The sequence below is a fragment of the Stegostoma tigrinum genome, chromosome 11 (genome assembly GCF_030684315.1).
Source record: "Stegostoma tigrinum isolate sSteTig4 chromosome 11, sSteTig4.hap1, whole genome shotgun sequence".
Taxonomy (NCBI): domain Eukaryota; kingdom Metazoa; phylum Chordata; class Chondrichthyes; order Orectolobiformes; family Stegostomatidae; genus Stegostoma; species Stegostoma tigrinum.
In genome coordinates this window covers 15,206,063-15,226,183 of record NC_081364.1, presented here as the reverse complement: position 1 = coordinate 15,226,183, position 20,121 = coordinate 15,206,063, and the positions used below count along the sequence as shown (strand labels likewise).

The following is a 20,121-nucleotide window of genomic DNA, read 5'->3' as shown; positions in this document are numbered from 1 at the left end:
CTGTGACTGCTACTTAATATTCTGGTCCCTTTTAATCAAATTGCTGAGAGTCATTCCTGATGATGCAGTGACTCAATCATCCATCATTCTTTTCCATCTGCAATTTCCAGCTCAGTGGTAATGAAGCCTTAGGCCTAATGTCTGGTGTCCCTCTGGCTTTGTCATGTAGTTGCAGGTGTGACTTCTAGAGCTTCCTTCTTTTCCAGCATCCAAATGGGGAGATGGTATAGTGCTAATCCAACAAAGGCCAAACCTAATCCTTCAGGTACACAGTTTCAAATAGCAGCTGTTTGAATTTGAACACAATAAATATGGAATTAAAAGCTTGTCTGATTGACTGTGTGAAATAACCACACAGTCACCCTTCATTTACATGTGCACAGTACACAAGCTGTGGCCAGCCAGCTCAGTGCTAGTCCTAAGACTGAGGAGAATCCTTGAGACTCCTGCTCATATTGGCCAGCCAGGCCTCCATGGTTGGCCCAGGTTAACAGCCCCAATCAAGGACCTCATAGTCAATAATATACACCTATTCCAATCACTACATTGTGTCTATTAAACCACTGTTAATTGTTGCAAAAATACAATATATTGTAATGAAGAAAATCTGTCATCTTTACTGGGACTGGTCTACATGTAATGCTAACCCACAGCAATGTAGTTAGCTCTTTATTGCCTTTTGAAATAGCCTAATGAACTACTCAAATCAAGAGTTTTAAGGATAGGCAACGTGCTGGACTTAGTGATGCCCACATCCCATGAAAGAATAAGAATTGGTGTACCCCAGTTTCTGCACCAATCTAGTGTAACAATATTGATTGAGGGATAAAGATTAGCCAGGATACCAGTGATAATTCCTTTTCTCGTCTTCAATAATGTCAAGAGATTTTTCACATCCACCTGATAAAGCAGGTGAAGCCTCAATTAAATGTATCATCCAAAACATCACTCACTGTGCAGCTTTGAAGAGTCAGTCTGGATTATGCACACAAATCTCTGGATTAGTACTTGAACTCACAATCTTCTGAGTCACAGGTGAAGATGGTAGTTGTTGAGCCATGGCTGACACATAAAAGCAGGTTAGGAGATGCAAGGCATTTGTAATTGAAGTTCCTGAGATGTTTAATGAAAGGTTTTCCATTACAGATCAAGATAAACAGTATTTTACTCCAGTGTTGTATAAGTTGATTAAAAATAGATTTACAAAAACATAATAAAGAACAGAGAAGAGCTCTGTGGGTGAGTGCCTATTTCTATGGCACTTATTTTAATATATGCCTTCCCAGTTTTCTCTCCTATTCGCCTGAAGACCAAGGCTGTTGCTGGGTTACGGCTCCACAAGTGCTGGCAACCTTCCAGTATCTCATCCAAATAACTACTCTTCATTTTTGAGGATAGAAAATAAATGCTAGCAGGCTATTCAATTGTGAATGCATGGCAGCTAATCCTGTTCTCAATAAATCTGAACATGGGCTCTTTCCAGCAGCAATCGCTCATTTTCATTGGGATGGCAGTTCTTAACCTTCATAAAAGGCAAATTATGGGAAAGTAAAAATGTTGAATTGACAAACAAAGTGACCTCATTCAAACTCACAAAATTCTTACAGAGCTCAACTGGGAAGATGCATGAAGGATATTTTCCCCTGGCCGTGAAAGAGATACAGTCTCAGAATAAGCAGCAAACTATTTAGGATTGAGGTGAGGAAGAATATCTAAACTCAGAAGATGATGAACCTTGGAAATACTCTGGCCCAGGCAGCTGTGAAGGCTCTGTCATTGAGTGTGCTCAAGACAAAGATCAATAGATCTTCACATGTTAAAAACACCAAATAATTTGGCATTCATACAGGTCCTTTTTCACTTCCTTTGCTCCAAGAAAAACAACCCCAATCTATCTAGTCTCAATTCATAGTTCAAATGCTCCAGCCCAAGGAATATTCAGGTGAATCTTCTGTACACAGTCTCTAGTGTAATCCCATTCTTCCTATAGTGTGGTGACCAGAACTGTATGGAGTACTCCAGTTGAGGCCCAACTAACATCTATACAGATCCATAATAACCTCTCTGCTACTGTATTCAATGCCTTGACCAATAAAGGGAAAGGTCCCATAAACCTTCTTAACAACTTTATCGACTTGTCCTGTTGCCTTCAAGATCCATGGACATGCATACGATGGTACCATAATCCTCTGTATTTCCTCAAGCCCTACCATTCATTGTATACTCTCTTATTTTCTTACTCCTCCCAAAATGCATTTTATCACCTTTATGGGCTTTTCTTTCTCATACTTTTCTCTACATGCTTGTGGTCAGAAGGAGCAAGATTGTTTCATATAGGTTAACAAGTTTATCACCATGCATTCAGAGTGGTGACAGACCTGCCCCAACAATGTCTGGTCCTCACTGTGATGTCAAAATTCCACTGTCCTATGATGTTCACTCCCCCTCCACTCAGTGATGTACTCTTGACACCCATTTCCCAACAGTTTTCTTGCCTGTGCAGACAGATAAACAACATTGACAGAACTTGTAGATGTCCCTTTCTTTCAGCCTTACCACTAGAAAATGTTTTGCTTCCCCAAACCCTCCCCAGTGATCTCTTCTACGCGCAGAGTGAATACTGGGGCTCAGAAGTGCAAATCATGGCTATTTTCTTCTTTTCTGGAAACATATAGACTAATTGTAAAACCAAACTATTATCTTGACTGAAATCACTTAACTCAGCAGTTTCTGATAGCACTACCTGCAGACTTCACTCTTTAGAAGAATAAGATTTATATCTATACTGAGTGCTGCTAACATTATGCAAAAATCAGCTGGGGTGGGGGGTGGTTACTCAGCCTGACAACAGGAAGAATTTAGTCAATAACCCTTAGTTGTTTTGGATTTGAATCTACATGTTAATTCAGCTTCTACATATTTCTGTGGTTTCTTTATTTTTAATTTCCAAGAAGAGAAATATTTTTATGTATCATGTAGTGATCACAAAAACATTTGGAGACATAATAAAATTACATTGCTTTAAGTTTTTAAAGAATTCGATACTATATTTTTCCTCAAATCCATGCTTTGGGAATGTGTATATTTGCAGTATAAGAGTGTGCCATATTGAGTCTGATCTGTATTGATTAAGATTGCTCACTGCTTTCGAAAACTCTGTGAAAAAGACTAAAGTACCAGGTTTTTCTCTTAAATTTGGAAACCATAATATTTTTACCATGGACAGGATATTTCAAGTGAAAGTGTTGGATAAGATTACCATTGTAGATTTGCTCTTGCTTTATTTATCTGTTATATTGAAAGATGTTTGTTGAATAGTTAGATCCATATAATTTCCTTATGGCTCAATAGGATCCAAAATTCATTTCAAATATCATATTGTATTGTAACAAACTTGAATAATATTGTGACACCATTGAGGATTTTATGTCAGTATTAGTTCCAGAAAAACACTGAATCACTCGGTCTGGAAACTTTGCTTTAAACTCAAGGAGTTGACATTCATGGTAAAATCTTTACAACAGAAGCTACACCTGCAGTGATCAGAGATAATGGGAACTGCAGATGCTGGAGAATCCAAGATAATAAAGTGTGAAGCTGGATGAACACAGCATCTCAGGAGCACAAAAGCTGACGTTTCGGGTCTAGACCCCTCATCAGAGAGGGGAATGGGGAGAGCGTTTTGAAATAAATAGGGAGAGAGGGGGAGGCGGACCAAAGATGGATAGAGGAGAAGATAGGTGGAGAGGAGAGTATAGGTGGGGAGGTGGGGAGGGGATAGGTCAGTCTGGGGAGGATTGACCTCAAGGAGGCGGGATGAGGTTAGTAGATGGGAAATGGAGGTGCGGCTTGAGGTGGGAGGAGGGGATAGGTGAGAGGAAGAACAGGTTAGGGAGGCGGGGATGAGCTGGGCTGGTTTTGGGATGCAGTGGGGGGAGGGGATGAGCTGGGCTGGTTTTGGGATGCAGTGGGGGAAGGGGAGATTTTGAAGCTTGCGAAGTCCACATTGATACTATTGGGCTGCAGGGTTCCCAATCGGAATATGAGTTGCTGTTCCTGCAACTTTTGGGTGGCATCACTGTGGCACTGCAGGAGGCCCATGATAGACATGTCGTCTAAGGGATGGGAGGGGGAGTTAAAATGGTTTGCGACTGGGAGGTACAGTTGTTTATTGCGAACTGAGCGGAGGTGTTCTGCAAAGCGGTCCCTAAGCCTCCGCTTCGTTTCCCCAGTGAAGAGGAAGCCACATCGGGTACAGTGGATACACCTGCTGTGACCTTTCTTTTCCAGAGTACTGCTTTCAGTTGCAACAATTTCTTGGAGAAACTTAATTGCTACATATTTTGGGGTATGCTTGTTCTTGCTGGTAAAACATCACCAAATCCCTCTCAGTGGACTTTATGTATCCTATAATGTGGAGTACAGCTTTGCTGCTTGATATCTCATAAAATAACTATAACTTGAAGGTACAATTTCAGTTGTATAGCTGCATAGGTTTTATCTTTACAGATGCATTGTACTAACATAAAGTATGAATGTAGAATAAAAAATGGATTTATTCTACACAAAATACATGAAGGAACATAATGCAGTTCTCAAGCTAAGTCCTATCAGTGTCCTACTGCTACTGTTCCGGGTAAAATGATAAAACTGTAAACTCTACTTACTCTACTGGTCAATAGCTCATTTTGCAGGTTCTAATTTTAAACAAGGTTATAGGAAGAACAGATTCACTTTAACAATCTGTTGCCTCTGAAAGAATGAAACAAAAAATCAATGTACATCCTGAATTGGATTCTCTTTGACTTGGAAACCCAAGATGTTCTTTGACTAAGTCCCCAAAGGGTGAATTGACTGAACTGATACCTAATGGGCATAGTATATAGAAATCTTTCCATTAAAATGACAAGAATTCCTTAAATTTTACCCAAATATTCTATAGTTTATGAATTAATGTTCTCAACTAATATGGCAAGGATCTAGATTTCAATTCTGCTAACCTTATAAGTTAAAATAAACAACCGCTTAATATTAACTGCTATATGCTAACTAAATTCCACTCAGACATAATACAAAACATGACAATAATTGAAATAATTATATACCTATATCACTAATTGCAATTTTGCTTACTGTTTTCTTTTACAAATCCAGATAAGTGCCCTTCGTCAACTTCACTAAGTAACTGCACTTTAAAAGACAGAATTCTTGGCATTCTCCATACAGTAATGGTGAAGGTGCAATATTTAAGCAAAACTGTTTCTAATTTTGTTACTGCTGAGGAAATGAGGGAAAAAACAGCTAGCGATTAAGTTCTTGAGTTGTACCCAGTAACTCTTTGCTGGAATAAACAAAGAACAGTGGATGCCAGAGATCTGAAGCAAAAACAGAAATTGTTGGTGAAACTCAGCAGATTTGGCAGCATCTATGGGAAGAAAATAGATGTTAACTCTGCTTTTGGGCCAACTTTCTGCTAGATGTGTGTGCACTTTGCGTGAGGAGTGAATCAGTCTCCATTGTGACATTCACCATGATATCTCATTGATGCTTACCATGAATGCTGCCACATGAGATACAGACATTTAGGCCTCTGTTAGTTCTAAAAATTTCCAATTCCTCTCTACCACAATCTGCTTTTAACTTTCCTTTTTAGCAATAAGGAGAGTTTCTGATATTTCATGGAATCCCTACGGTGTGGAAGCAGGCCATTGACTCCATGCTTACCTTCCAAAGATCATCCCATCCAGACCCACATCCCCCTACTCTACCTCTCTATCCTTGTAAGCCTGCATTTTCCATGGTTAACACACCTTCCCTATGCATCCCTGGACACTATGGCCAATTTGCCATGGAAAGTCCACCTAACCTATGCATCTTTGAGCTGTGGGAGGAACTGGAGCACCCAGAGGAAATCACACAGACACCAGAGGAATGTGAAAACTCCACACAAACAGTCACCCAAGAGTGGAATCAAACTTGGGCCCCTGGTGCTGTGAAGCAGCAGTGCTAACCGCTGAACCACTGTGTCACCCCCACTTAATGTAATGAAATCATGGCACATGACAGATACATTATAAAACAAAATATGATCTTCAGGGAAGGAAATCTAATGTCCTTACCTAGTCTCACTTACATGTAACAGTTGTCCCAGACATCCAATTGGTAGTTGGTCATTAAGGTGGACAAGGGGCAGCATGAAGGGACTGAATTTAGATTTTTAAGGTATTCATGTGGAAATGGAAAGAAAAGACTGTTGATGGCAGTTTTCTAGCTACAATTAGACAGATATGAATGGAATCTGTAATTTCAAATCCATGAGATCAATATGCTTGGGTTTAGTGAGGGTATGTCCAAAATCAACAAAATGAAAATAAAGGTAAAAAATTTCAGTGTAGATGGAAAGTTATAGAGTCATAGTTATAGAGCATGGAGACAGACCCTTCAGTCCACCCAGTCCATGCTGACTATATTCCTAGGGCGGCATGGTGGCTCAGTAGTTAGCATTTGCAGCCTCACAGTGCCAGGGACCCAGGTTTGATTCCAGCCTTGGGTAACTGTCTGTGCGGAGTTTGCACATCCTCCCTGTGCCTGCGTGGGTTTCCTCCAGGTGCTCCAGTTTCCTCCCATAGTCCAAAGATGTGCTGGCTAGGTGGATCAGCTATGCTAAATTGCCCATAGTGTTCAGGGACTTGTGGGTTATAGCGTGATGCGTCTGGGTGGGATGCTCCAAGGGGTGGTGTGGGCTTGTTGGGCCAAAGGGCCCGTTTCCACACTGTAGGTAATCTAATCTAAATTAAACTATCCTACCTGCCTGACCGTGGCCCATATCCCTCCTAACCTTTCCTATTCATGAACATATCCAAATGATTTTTAAACATTGTAACTGCATCCATTTCTCTGCTTGTTCATTTTACATACAAACCACTCTTTGTATAAAAAGCAGCGAGCTCTTCCAATGCTCGAGATAACATTCATCAATCAAAACCCCCCGTTTGAAAACAAATGAATTGTTGCTTACAAGACTTTGCTATTGCAAACAACATGCTTTATTTGACCATTAAGTTCAAAAATCGTTTCATTGACTTTGAAGAACTTTGGGCTATTCTGGGGCTGTGTGCGAAACTGATGAAAAAGAATTAATAAAGTATACGGTGCTCTCAGCTTTCTTAAAAAGGCATAGAGTACAAAAACAAAGAGGTGATGTTGAAGAGAGATAACAAAGTGTGGAGCTGGATGAACACAGCAGGCCAAGCAGCATCTTAGGAGCACAAAAGCTGACATTTTGGGCCTGGACTCTTCATCAGAAAAGGGGAATGGGGAGAGGATTCTGAAATAAATAGGGAGAGAGGGGGAGGCGGACTGAAGATGGATGGAGGAGAAGATAGGTGGAGAGAAGGTAGGGAGGGGATAGGTCAGACTGGAGAGGACGCACAGATCATGGGGGCGGGATGAGGTTAGTAGGTAGGAAATGCAGGTGCGGCTTCAGGTGGGAGGAGGGGATAGGTGAGCAGAAGAACAGGTTAGGGAGGCGGTGACGAGCTGGGCTGGTTTTGGGATGCAGTGGGGGGAGGGGAGATTTTGAAGCTGGTGAAATCCACATTGATACCATTGGGCTGCAGGGTTCCCAAGCAGAATATGAGTTGCTGTTCCTGCAACCTACGGGTGGTATCATTACGGCACAGCAGGAGGCGCAGGATGGACATGTCGTCTAAGGAATGGGAGGGGGAGTTAAAATGGTTCGCGACTGTGAGGTGCAGTTGTTTATTGTGAACCGAGCATAGGTGTTCTGCAAAGCGGTCCCCAAGCCTCCGCTTGATTTCAGCGTAGAGAAAGCCAGAACGGGAACAGCAAATGCAGTATACCACATTGGCAGATGTGCAGGTGAACATCTGCTTGATGTGGAAAGTCATCTTGGGGCCTGGGATAGGGGTGAGGGAGGAGGTGTCGGGGCAAGTGTGGCACTTCCTGCAGTTGCAGGGGAAAGTGCCGGGTGTGGTGGGGTTGGAGGGGAGTGTGGAGCGGACAAGGCAGTCACGGAGAGAGTGGTCTCTCCGGAAGGGTGGGGATGGAAAAATGTCTTCAGTGGTGGGGTCGGATTGTAGATGGCGGAAGTGTCAGAGGATGATATGTTGTATCTGGAGGTTGGTGGGGTGGTATGTGAGGACAATGGGGATTCTCTTTTGGCGGTTGTTGCAGGGGCAGGATGTGAGGGATGAGTTGCGGGAAATGCGGGAGACACGGTTGAGTGCGTTCTCGACCACCGTGGGGGGAAGTTGCGGTCCTTGAAGAATGAGAACATCTGGAATGTACGGGAGTTGAATGCCTCATCCTGGGAGCAGATGCGGCGGAGGCAAAGGAATTCGGAATAGGGGATGGAATTTTTGCAGGAAGGTGGATGGGAGGAGGTGTATTCCAGGTACCCGTGCGAGTCGGTGGGCTTGAAAAGGACATCAGTTTCTAGGTCGTTGCCTGAGGTGGAGACAGAGAGGTCCAAGAAGGTGAGTGATGTATTGGAGATGGTCCAGGTGAACTTAAGGTCGGGGTAGAAGGTGTTGGTGAAGTGGATGAACTGTTCGAGCCCCCTTTGTCTGTAGGAAGTGGGAGGAATGGAAAGAGTTGTTGAGGGTGAGGCGACCTCAGCTAGAGTATTATGCACACTTGTGGATGTCACTTTATAGGAAAGATGTAAATACATTGGAGAGAATGCATTAGTGATTTACAAGAATGGTGCCAGGAATGAGAAACTTGAGTTACCAGACAGATTGAAGAAGTTAGGAATGTTCTCCATGGAGACAACTTTTCATACAGCAAATAGTTAAGTATGGACTGCGCTGTCTGGAAATGTGGTAGAGGCAGGTTCATTTGAAGAATTCAGGAAGGTATTGGATGATTATTTGGATAGAAATGGTGTGCAGGAATAAGGGGGAAAATTAGCAGATTAGCACTAGGTAATAGAAACAGAGCAGGCATGGTGGGCCGAATGGTCTGATTCTACACTTGAACAATTCTGTGAAGCTCACTTTGTAAGTGCAAGTTCTTCTTAAGCAAATCGTCACCTTCTTAATTCATTTCAACGCAGCTTGTTCTTTCTCGGCAGAAGCGACCATCATCTTTATTGCTTATAAACATAAATGTAACAGTTGTCCCGGACGTCCATTCGGTAGTTGGTCTTTTAAACGTTTTTATTTTGTTTTTATATAATCCAAGAGAAAGTCATCAGTAGTTGGTTACATTTCAAACGGGTGACGATTGCGTGTACTTTTTCCTGAATAGACATGTCAGTGCCTGTATTGTGGTGCTTCTGTACTGTTTCCATCCGTGTGATTCCTGGGTTATTTTTGCTAAATTTAACACAGCCGGTGAACTCGGGATTGGTTCATTCTTGGGGATTTCGTCTCCTTCCGGCCGTCAGAACCCTGTTGGTGTAGCAACAAGTCACTCGAATAGCTGCAGAATAAATAACATTGTGTCACTGAAGAGAAAGGGTAATGAATGCTAAACACTGTAAAACACGAAAAGTGAAACGAGGGTTGAGCAGCGTGCACAGAATTTTAAGCAAAATGATGTATTTACTGTCGGAATCAACAGCAGGCAGTGAAACAATTAGCGGATGCTACTTGTCTTTTGAAAACTATAATAGAAATACCAGATTTCCAGCGACATTAACCAGTATTTGCAGCAAAAACGCTGCTGTCAATCATGTTACCTGGGAGGCGTTGCAGGGGCGAGAGGTATGCGGGGGATTGTAGTTCCCCGGCCCCGTGTGAAACTGGTTGGGTGTGGAAGTAAGGAACTACATTTCCCGTTCAGCATCGCGGCGAGCTCACGCCTTGTGCCTGTGCCATCCGGGTGCCTGTGCGCTCTGAGCCGGGCTGGGGTGTGGTGGAGTGGCAGAGTGCTACGGGCACGCAGCTCTTCCCCGCAGTCACAGGGGCTTAGTGAATTGCTGAGTGCAAACAAAAAAAAATCATCAGCCACCCGAGCCGGAATCTAAATCTCTTCAATACGCTTCTTTTTGCATTCCAACTCAGCCTAAACAAAACAACGTCCTATATATCTGCATAAAGTTTCTTTTGGCGACGTCGTCTGGACCTTTCTCTAGAGGACTTAGAAGCTGAAATTTGAAAGGAGGGTGAGAACTTCTTTGTCGAACATCCACACACAACAAAAAGAGAATTGAATCGACTTCAACTGACAATGGGTTGTACCATCAGCGCTGAGGACAAGGCGGCTGCCGAGCGATCGAAAATGATTGATAAGAATCTCCGGGAGGACGGAGAGAAAGCGGCTCGAGAAGTGAAGTTGTTACTTTTGGGTAAGTTGGGTCTCAGTTTGTATGTTTCTGTCTATTGGTCTATATGTGTACTCCTCGGGCTGGGTTATATTAACGTTACACTTTAACCACAGCGAGAGAAGGGAGTGCGAGTGAAGGATTGAAGTGTGAACGCTCTGTAACTTTTTCACAGTCAAAATGACAAACTGAGTGGAACAGACCGCGATTTATTGTGTGTTTAATCTCTTCCCTGAACAAAACGCTCTTACTTCCTTCGAAGGGAGTAGGAGGAAAGGGTGACAAAAATAACGGAAGTTGCATGAAGCAAGGTATTTTCAACAGCAGGCCCTACTTGAACATTTAGAAGGAGAATATTGTAGATGAAGTTGAATAGCTTGTTTCCAAGGAATGCATTTGGCCGTTCCTGTATTTAATGTCTCAAATTGTACTCCGGCACCTCAATGATAATGCTCCCAAGCGTTCTTGATTATTGGGGTTGATTTAAATTAACTCTTTCCCCCCCCCCCCCATGAAATTGGAGACATTGCTTCCTGCATGCACTTTAAAACAATCGTAGCAATGCCTTTCTTTTTGAAGAGAAATCCGTCTTTTAAAGTAAATGAAGGGTCGTTTTAATTCTTCTAATATTTGTTCAATTCCACAATTTTCCCACCGAATTTGAGTGATTTCAACAGAGAATGAACTCTCGAGATGCGCAGATGTCGTCAGGGTTTAGATGACAATCTCTGCTGCAATTTTTTTTTCTCTTTTGTGAACTTCGACGATGAGTTCGAGCCTATTGACGTAGGGTTCAGACGGAAAAAGGGAAGGAAGGGCTGTGGAGAAGAATTGAGGGAAGGCAGGGCCCCACATCTGCATACAACCCAAGAGCAGCCTCCGCCTGTACCGTTGTCCTGTGTGTAGGATCAATCGGAGAGATCACAGTGTTTAGAACAGGGAAGGAGGGGACAGGGATCCGCTGGGAATGATAGTTAGCGGCTGACCGTGATTAATAAGCATCTCTCCAGCTTATTCACAACTGCAGGCTGCCTGCAGTGCCCTGTTGCTTTCGCCTGCTTATTTAATTGCACATCCAGCAAAATTAATGCTATACATGTCCCCAATTACACGGGGACAAAAACACATCGAAAAGTGATGCCGTCGGCCAGAGAGGTATGCTTGTTAAAGGATTATATAACCGCAAAGTGCAGGCTTTCATACCATGAAGCGCGCGGGACAGTGAAACCGTTCATTTCAGTGGCTTGCAATTACATAGCGCCTGCAATATAAACTTAGGCGGCATCAGCAACGGAGGAAGAATAAACGCATAAGTAGTCTCCAGCCAAGATAACCTTTTGAAATGGAGGCTGCTCAGAGGTTTGTGGAAGCCTGGACATGATTTTGGGAGGTTACACTCTTCCAGGCTTGAATCTAAACATTAACTCAAGGATCCTTTGGGCTTTCTAACAGAAACAGATCATGGAGCTTTAATTACTCAGACTTTGAGAAAAATACGCCTTTTGGGTGTGGAACCAGCTTCAGAGGATGAGGTGACATTTGTGGTGTTGTAGCATTCTGTATAATTTCCTGTTGTGAACAATTTATCTGGTCGTGTTTGCATTCACTGTTGTCACAAAAAAGTAAGAAAAAGCCTGAGATGTGAGGAATGAACAATTGATGCTATATGAGGGATGAAGACTTGTTATTCCCATGTAAGGACTCTCCTATGCTGTATTGTTCTAAAATATTTTCAATTTTGAATACAGCAGTGCAAAATGTATTTTGCTATTGCCTTGAAAAATGAGACCAAATGAGATTGAAGTGCAAAGGAATTCAGGGGTACGCATCACAAATATGCATAAAGCAGCAAAGTCATTTAAACAAAAAAGTGGCTATCATTTTTGGAGAAGTAGAATTCAAAGGTATGCATATTCTGGTCTCCAGAATACAAAAATGATCGAGATGTACACTGGTAAAATTTCGTCAGGACTAACGATCCCTGAGAAGAGATCATGAGCAGCAATGATGGAGTAGCCTGGACTTCTGCACTGAAAAATAGAAATGTGAGACGACCATAAATAAAATTTATGAAGGGTTATGTTAAAGTTGACATAAACATATTTTCCATTGTGGGTGAGTCCAAAATTAGTGGCTGTAGATATAAAATGGTCACTAAAAATACCATTGAGGAATTGAGGAGAAACAACTTCGCCAAAGGAGTGGTTAGAATTTGGAACCTGTGAGAGAAATTTAATAGAGTCGGATGAGATAATGTAAAGTAGGAGAAAGCTTGTGTGGAGCATAAACACCAACATGGACCTGTTGGGACAAGTGACCTATTTTTGTCATATACTGTATAATCCTATGTAGGTCATGGGTTTGATATTGAACTCCTGTGATGAAAAGTTCATAAGGCAATTAGGAACAATACTTTCTGAATGAATTCTTGATTAGAATTTTTGGTGCGTAATGAGTAAATGTGCTTTGAGATAAATAATGGTTAAAAGGAATTTGGAAGTGTGCTTATTAAAAATAAAAGGAACGTAACCTTGTGATTCTGCATTTTAACTCACTACATACCTGCTGAGTGATATTAAGTATGACTGACTGGCTGATAAACCTGCAGTTGAACTTAAGATCTATAAATCACATTTTTGCAGCTTTGCACTTTTAACTGTTTTGGGAAAGATCATTTCTTTACAGAAATGCAAGCTCTATTAATGAAAAATTGTTACTTTTGAGAATAAGTATATTTTTAAATATTTTATTATGCATTATTAAATCCATAGATCTTTGAGTTTGATTTTATGCTCAATTAAATTGGTAATGCCAGTGAATGACATACACCTTTCCTTCACAGTTCTTTACAGCATATTCTGTTGTCAGCTGGTTAATTTGGTAAATGGGTAAACTTGCTTTAGCTGAAGAAATGGAGAGGATGGGTTTAGAGGTGCCGTGTATTCCTCAGTGGTTTGTGTCCAGTGCAGCTGGAGATAGCACTAGTGCTAATTAGTCCCGTGTGGTTTGGATTTGGGACGTTTACAATTTGAATGTTGTCAAATAAATTTTCAAAGCTAAATTGTGACAGTAATTAAAATAATATACACAATATGAAAGATATTGCATGGAAATAATTGCAACCGTATAAGTGCTTGCAAAACAATACTTGAATCTACTGAGAGATCACGATCCCTAAATGCATCTATTACAAAAAGCAACGAGAGAACAATTCACTGTTATGTAGTGGGGATTGGAGGAAATCTCATTGTTTCATAATTACCTTTTGTGTATCTAACTGTCAAAATCAGTTGTGGTTTGCAGCTGTAAGAAAAAAAAATGAAAAACAAACTAATATTGCTCTGTTCTTAAATTCGTTTGAAAACATGGAACCAAAATTTGGTGGGGTGGTGAGGAGTGGAAAGCTTGTTTAAGGATGATGTTTTGGTATACAGAGAGCCAGAGGGTATTATCAATTACAATTTATCCTCACATTTTGATTATTGTTGCTTCTACTTGATTATTATGTTTCATTACCTATCCTAATTCTTTGCTTTGGAACATTCAAAAGTATGAACAAGGAACAAGAATAGGCCACTTGGCCTGTTTATTCTGCTCTGCCATTCAATACGATCATGACTGAACTGATTTTTAACCTCAGCTCTACATTCCTGCAAGCCTTTGATAATCTTTTGAGAAGGGGGAATATGTAGATTTGAAGATATTCAACTAAATTTCACTGTTCATGAAATAGTAACTTCAAAGGCTCACCAAGAACCTCAGTTAGTGGTCGTGTACCTTGGAAATTGAGTATTGAAAGGGAATATACTTTTGAAACAGAATGGTTTGGTGACCTATGTAGTTGAGCACTAAGTGCCAAAAACAAATATCAGTTTCAAGGTCCAAGTATTTTGTCAGGCAAAAGCATGACGTCTTTGAGAGATGTAGGGTGAATCATGGATTTAGAGCCAGAAGAAGCAAATATACAGAAATGAACAATATTCTCTGGGCTTGCTGTGGGGAAAGAGGAAGATGCCAAATGAACTGCCATTGTCTAATGAATCCTTCTCAGCAGTGGCTCCTATTTCACTGGTTATGACGTGATCTTGATAGTCGCTGTTGCGAAACCCATGGTTAAAAGAGGAAAAAGTATGCTTCAAAGAAAAATTTGGAAGGTGAGAATGATTCAGAAAGAAACTGCTGAATTAATCCCTTTAGCAACTATTTGGAAGGGGTGAACAATCTACTGTTTCATTATAAAACAGATTGCATGTGCAGTTGAAGTTCTTAAGTTCCTGTTGTGAACAGTAGTCAAGGTATGCTTGTATATTCAGAAACATCACATTCATATTGAATTGTGAAATAGTTTTGTATAAAGCAGGTGCTTACAGAGAAGATAAATACTAAACTGAGAAGCTATAAAATCAAATGCTTGAACTTGGAGCAAGCATCAGCAGCAAAAACTCCTTTTTTCAAGAAAGTTTAGACGACTAATTAAGTATATATTGCTTAAACTTCTTCACCATTTCCTTCAGTTAATGTTTGAACAATTTGTGGTTTGAATAATGAGCAATGAGACTTGGATTGTCAGTGTGAAAGAGTTGAATTAACAGATGCAGTTGAAATGACCAGATTGCTGAAGTGTGCATGAATTAGTGACACTGTATCCGTGTAGAAACGCATTTCCCTTATGTCATCAATGTTACTTAGCTTCTTGTATTGATTTTGTTTTGTGATCTCATCAATGTTTCTGGTTAAACGGGTAGTCAAAATAAAAAGAGAAATTATTTAGCATGGTTGCTAGGTTTTTATTTATCCTGTTGGTACTCTTTGTACAATGGAAATAAATGGATTGAAAATGTTTTATCATTTTGGTGACAAATTTGTAGCTTAATGTTGGCTTAAGGGTAGCTGGTGTGAGTATGTTGATGTCGTGTTGAAGTAGGGAAAAAGTCAAATAACCAGTCGTTATATAAACATATTATATGACATGTGAAACTTGTAATGCTAAACCCAACTATCTTCATACTTCATACAAGCCGAAAGAATTGCAGATGCTGTAAATCAGGAGCAAAAACAGAAGTTGCTGGAAAAGCTCAGCAGGTCTGGCAGCATCTGTGAAGAAAAAAAAGTCAATGTTAATGTTTCGAGTTCATTGACCCTTCCTCGGAACCAGTTCCAAGGAAGGGTCACCAGACCCAAAACTGTGTAACTCTTTTTTTTTCTTCAGCAACTTCTGTTTTTGAATCTTCATACTTTGTCTTTTGTTAACTGACAACTGAGTGGGTAAGGCAACAATTGCTTAATTATCAAAGGAAATTTTCTGGCTGGAGTTAAAGGACCGCTTCCCCCAATTTATAGATTAAGCCATGTTTTGGTGATGGGGAGAAACAATTGATTTTACGTAGTGCCTTTCACAATTGTTTTGTGATGCATTCAAGTGCCCAGCAAGTGTTCTCAAACAGCAATGCAATAATGAACAGGATCTTTTTTGATGTGTTCGAGAGATAAATATTGGTTGTACATTAGGGAGTATATCTCTTGCCCTTCTTTTGGCATTTGTTCATGGACTTTAAAATGTAGATGGGACTTCAGTTTAATGTTTCATTGGAGAAATTGCACTTCCAAAAGTGTAGTGCTCTCCCTACTCTCGGCCTTGTTTTTTTTCTCTCAGCACAAGTTGAAGGATTTGAACTAACAGCCTTCTGATTCAGGAGCAAGATTGCTGCCAATTGAGCCACAGGTGACAAGATAGGTAAAGCACTTGAATTTGAAAGTTAAGCTTAGCTTAACTTTTAGTTTCTGAGCAGCAGAACTGGAAGTATCTTGGGTCTGTTATGGAGTTAAATTGTTAGTGCCTCACTTGATGGTGATACGCATTGATTTTCTCCCCAAATTAAAATTAACACATTCTTGCTTCTAATGGCTGGCCACCTAAGCCAGAAATATTGTATGTTTCTAATTGTTTGGTGTGTATGAATTTTGCGCTCATCTGTTGTGACCCCTATATATCATTAGTAATTATTGGTTGGTTACATGCTGTAGCACTCGTCCTGTATTTCAAAGAACCTTTCACAGATTGAATGGTACTATAAAGCTGTAAACATAGTTATTGAAGTAAATAATTAACATGAACATATGGCAGCTCTGTAATAGGGCTTGACAGCCAATGCCATTGACAAAAACAATTCTTCTGGCTTACTTTTGCCCTCCCTTAACAGAATTGTCTACAGGAAATAGTCATTTACAAATGAATACGTATGTAGTTGAAGTGGAATTTGGATCTAAAGGTATGAGACCACACTGCTTTCTATTGAATAGAGTTCCTGGCTCAAACATTGTGTTTTCCTTTATAGTCAATATATAATGCTATAATCTTTGCGATTAGAAAACTGAGAAAGAATTGAAGTTTCTCTGAATAGTTCAGTGGATAGGGCTGTGCTGCAGAGATATCTAAACTAACTGTTTTCAACTGCAGTTTATGGAAATGTTAAGCAAAATTCTGCTCGAAGGCTGGTGCAATACTTCTTGACAAACTACAGAAGAAATTTTTTAGGAGGTATCTGAATAAGCTACTTAAACATTTTGAGGTGTCAGTGACGAGTTGTGCACCAAAACATTAAGTTTTAGCTCTTTTTTTTAATTCTGAGAAGGTTTTTTTAAGGCACACAGGGAATTTCTCTGTCTAGTCTTTGGTGAAATCACTATAATAAACAAAATCAAGTAGTGTATGTTGTTTTTTACTGCACGTTTAGACTAAGAGCGGTCAGGAAGTGACAAATAAGTTCAGAACATTGCTGATGGAAAGGAACTATCTGAAAAGCCTTTGGGTTCCTTCCTGCCCCCTACACCCCAGAAACAGTTTCTTTCCCCCCCGCTTCTTGTTGCACAGAAGGCATTTGTACTTCTCTTTTAGAGAATAACAACTGTTACTTTTAAAACAAAAATTAATCATAGCAACTTGCTGTATTGTAGTGAGCCAAAGTTAGAAAGTTAGAATCAGAAATTGCTGGAAAATCTCAACAGGTTTGACGGCATCAATTGACAGAAAGCAGAGGTAATGTTTCAGGTCCAATAGCCCTTCTTCAGAACTAAAAGTTGGAGAAACCTTTTGATCAATTGGATCAGTCAAAGCAATCAACTCATAAAACAATCCTTCTGTTATTTTAGGTTGAATCATTTAAGTCCACCTTATCCAAACCAGTCATGATCACATGCAATAATTTTCAAAAATATCTCTGTCTCTCTGCCTTTCTTTCGGTCACTTCTGTTTACCGTGTCCTGTTTCCTGAAGATGTCGTTCTCTTTCACTTTGGTGTGCTCCCTTTCTTTTGCCATTTGTACCATTCTTTTGAAAAACAAGAAACTTCTATCTTACTAGCTTTCTGGTTTTTAATGTTTCAACAAAAACACAAATGCACTGTACTGACAGTGGGATGGAGTTGGTGGGGGAAGTGAAAGTGAGCAAACTTGCTAATCTTGGGAAGTTAGCTTGATGTGCACTAGTGATTGCTAGGCTGTCAGTAATAGTTCTCTTAAAGCCATAGACATAAGCGCAGAATAAATTGGGCTGATGAGCCATTCAGAGTTTGCTCTGCCAATCAGTGCGGTCATGGCTGGTCTGAGAGTTCTCGAATCTGTTTTCTTGTCTTTTTCACACAATCCTTGACTTGCACTGATTTTAAAAATCTGTCTGTCTCGCATCCTTGAGTATACTTAATGACCCATCCTCTACACACCGCTGTGGTAAATAGTTCCATAGATTCTCTACCCTCATCTATGTTTTATATGGACAACCGCCTTAATCTGAGATTATAACATTGGGATCATAACGCCTCCCATAAGGGGAAGTCATCTTTCTTCATCTATCCTGCCAACCCTCATGGGAATGTTCGATGTCTCTAAGGTTGCCTGTCATTCTTCTAAAGTCCAGTGAGTACAGGCCTGACCTGTTCAACCTCTCTTCAGAAGAAAATCCCTCTGCATCCAGGGTAAATCTAGTGTACCTTCTCTGGGTTGCCTCCGGTGTCATCTAACTGGGCCTTGTATTGCGTTAGCAAGAGCTTCCTGTTTGTATATTCCATTCCCTTTGAAATAATAACTAGTATTCCATTGACCTTTCTAATTCCCTGCTGAACATGGATGCTAGCTTTTTATGATTTGTGCCAGATGACTCCCAAATCCATCTGTTGTGCGGCTTTCTACAGTCTTTCCCCATTTAAACAATACTCAGCTCCTTTTATTCTTCCTGTCAAAATGCATAACCTCACATTTTCCCACATAATATTCCATCTGTGAAAGTTTGTCTACTTCCTTAATCTGTCCATATCTCTCTGCAGACTCTTTGTAATTCTCACCACTCACCTTCCCACCTATTGTGCCCCCTGCAGACCTGATTATAGAACAGTCACTTCCGTCATCCAATCATTAATATATAATGCAAGTAATTGTGGTCCCAGCACTGATCTCTGTGGCAACTCTGTCTTCTGTTAGTCAGCTAATCCTTAAGACGAGCAAATGTTCTTCCCTCCAGCATCATTGGCTTCTATCTTGTTAACTAGTGTAGCATGTGGTACCTTATCAATTGCATTCTGGATATCTTAATATTGGCTACTCTTCATCCCTCTTGCTTGTTACCATTCAAAGAAGTTTAATAGATTTTTCAGGCATGATTTCCCCTTCATGAAGCCATGTTTGATTTTATAATGTTTAATCTGAGTCTGCAGTTTCTCCATTATTGTCTTTGATTGTTACGTCACTTTATTGAATTCCCCACAATTGAAGAAAATCTACTCTGAGCTCTTTGTTCAGTGAATGAGGTTTTTTTTGATGATCGTGCAATAATTTTCAATTTGCCCTCATATGCATTCTGTATTGCAGAAGGCCCTGTTTACCCATACTGCTGAGTTTGCTTATGTTGCCACTTTATTCTCCCAAATGTTTAATATTCAGTTCTGTCTGTGGCAGTACCTTGCCTTACCTCTGCAATCTCCTTCAGAGTAGTTGTCCCCTTTAAATAAGTAATTCTCTACAGATACTTTTTTTTTTGTGAATATCAAATTTATCTGACTCTTACAGAATTTGCTCTTTGAATCTCTCCTTAAAGTAGTTTTTTTCTTTTCTATCTAATATCCGCCCCTCCATAAGAGGGCTGTGTTTTGAGTTCTACATTTGATCCAAGTTGGGTTGAGTGGTACAAGTTTGCAGGAATTTTTTAGGGTTTCCCTACCATACTGTCTGTTCATTCTTGCTGTGCTGTTTAGGGGAGAAATAAATGGAAGCTACCTACTTTCCAGCAGTAATGGAAGGGATTTTCATTCAAGTGATTAATAACCATTTAAATGCTATCACCCTGCTGTAGCTCCTGTTCCATTCATATTTCCAGTTTGCTGTAGATGGTACCTTTTTTGAAGTCAACAAACTAAAAATATAAACAGTGCTGTCAGAGGTGGCTAACATCATCTGAGTAAGTTTGAATGGCATATTTGAGTCAAATGGCTACTCTAATTGTGAACACAAAGGTCATTTGACTTTGTAAAAGAATCCATAGTAGCTAGTGAATTTAACAACCCCATGTAAAACAGAAAAACGGATTTACTATGGCGTGTCACTGCTAATTTGGCTGTGAATGCGTTGCCATCTGTAAGTCCATTATCAGGGCTATTTGATTGTATTGTCTGTCAAACTCCCCAGAAATGTAATTGGGATAATCTATGGTAGTTGTGTCATTCATCGCTTGGATTGGCAGCACTCTTGTCTCAGCCATCAGGTTCCAAGCTCAAGTTCCACTCCAGGACTTGGGTTCAAAGAAAATAAACTGATACTCCAGTGCTGTTCCGAGAGTGTATTGC

The 20,121-nt window shown here is 40.4% G+C and overlaps 1 protein-coding gene across 2 annotated transcripts in view; it reads left to right on the top strand.

Annotated features, from left to right (window-relative positions):
- The first annotated feature begins 9,854 nt into the window (after positions 1-9,854).
- The window catches only part of LOC125460246 (guanine nucleotide-binding protein G(i) subunit alpha-2), a 239,458-nt gene continuing 229,191 nt past the window's right edge, over positions 9,855-20,121 (top strand). The window contains exon 1 of one of the 2 annotated variants that reach the window (XM_048547482.2): positions 9,855-10,315. In XM_048547482.2, the coding sequence (XP_048403439.1) occupies positions 10,198-10,315 (118 nt within the window). In that variant the 5' untranslated portion in view covers positions 9,855-10,197. Of the gene's footprint in view, positions 10,316-11,286; positions 11,447-20,121 lie in introns of those variants that run through there. The other variant, XM_048547484.2, reaches the window with a different exon arrangement.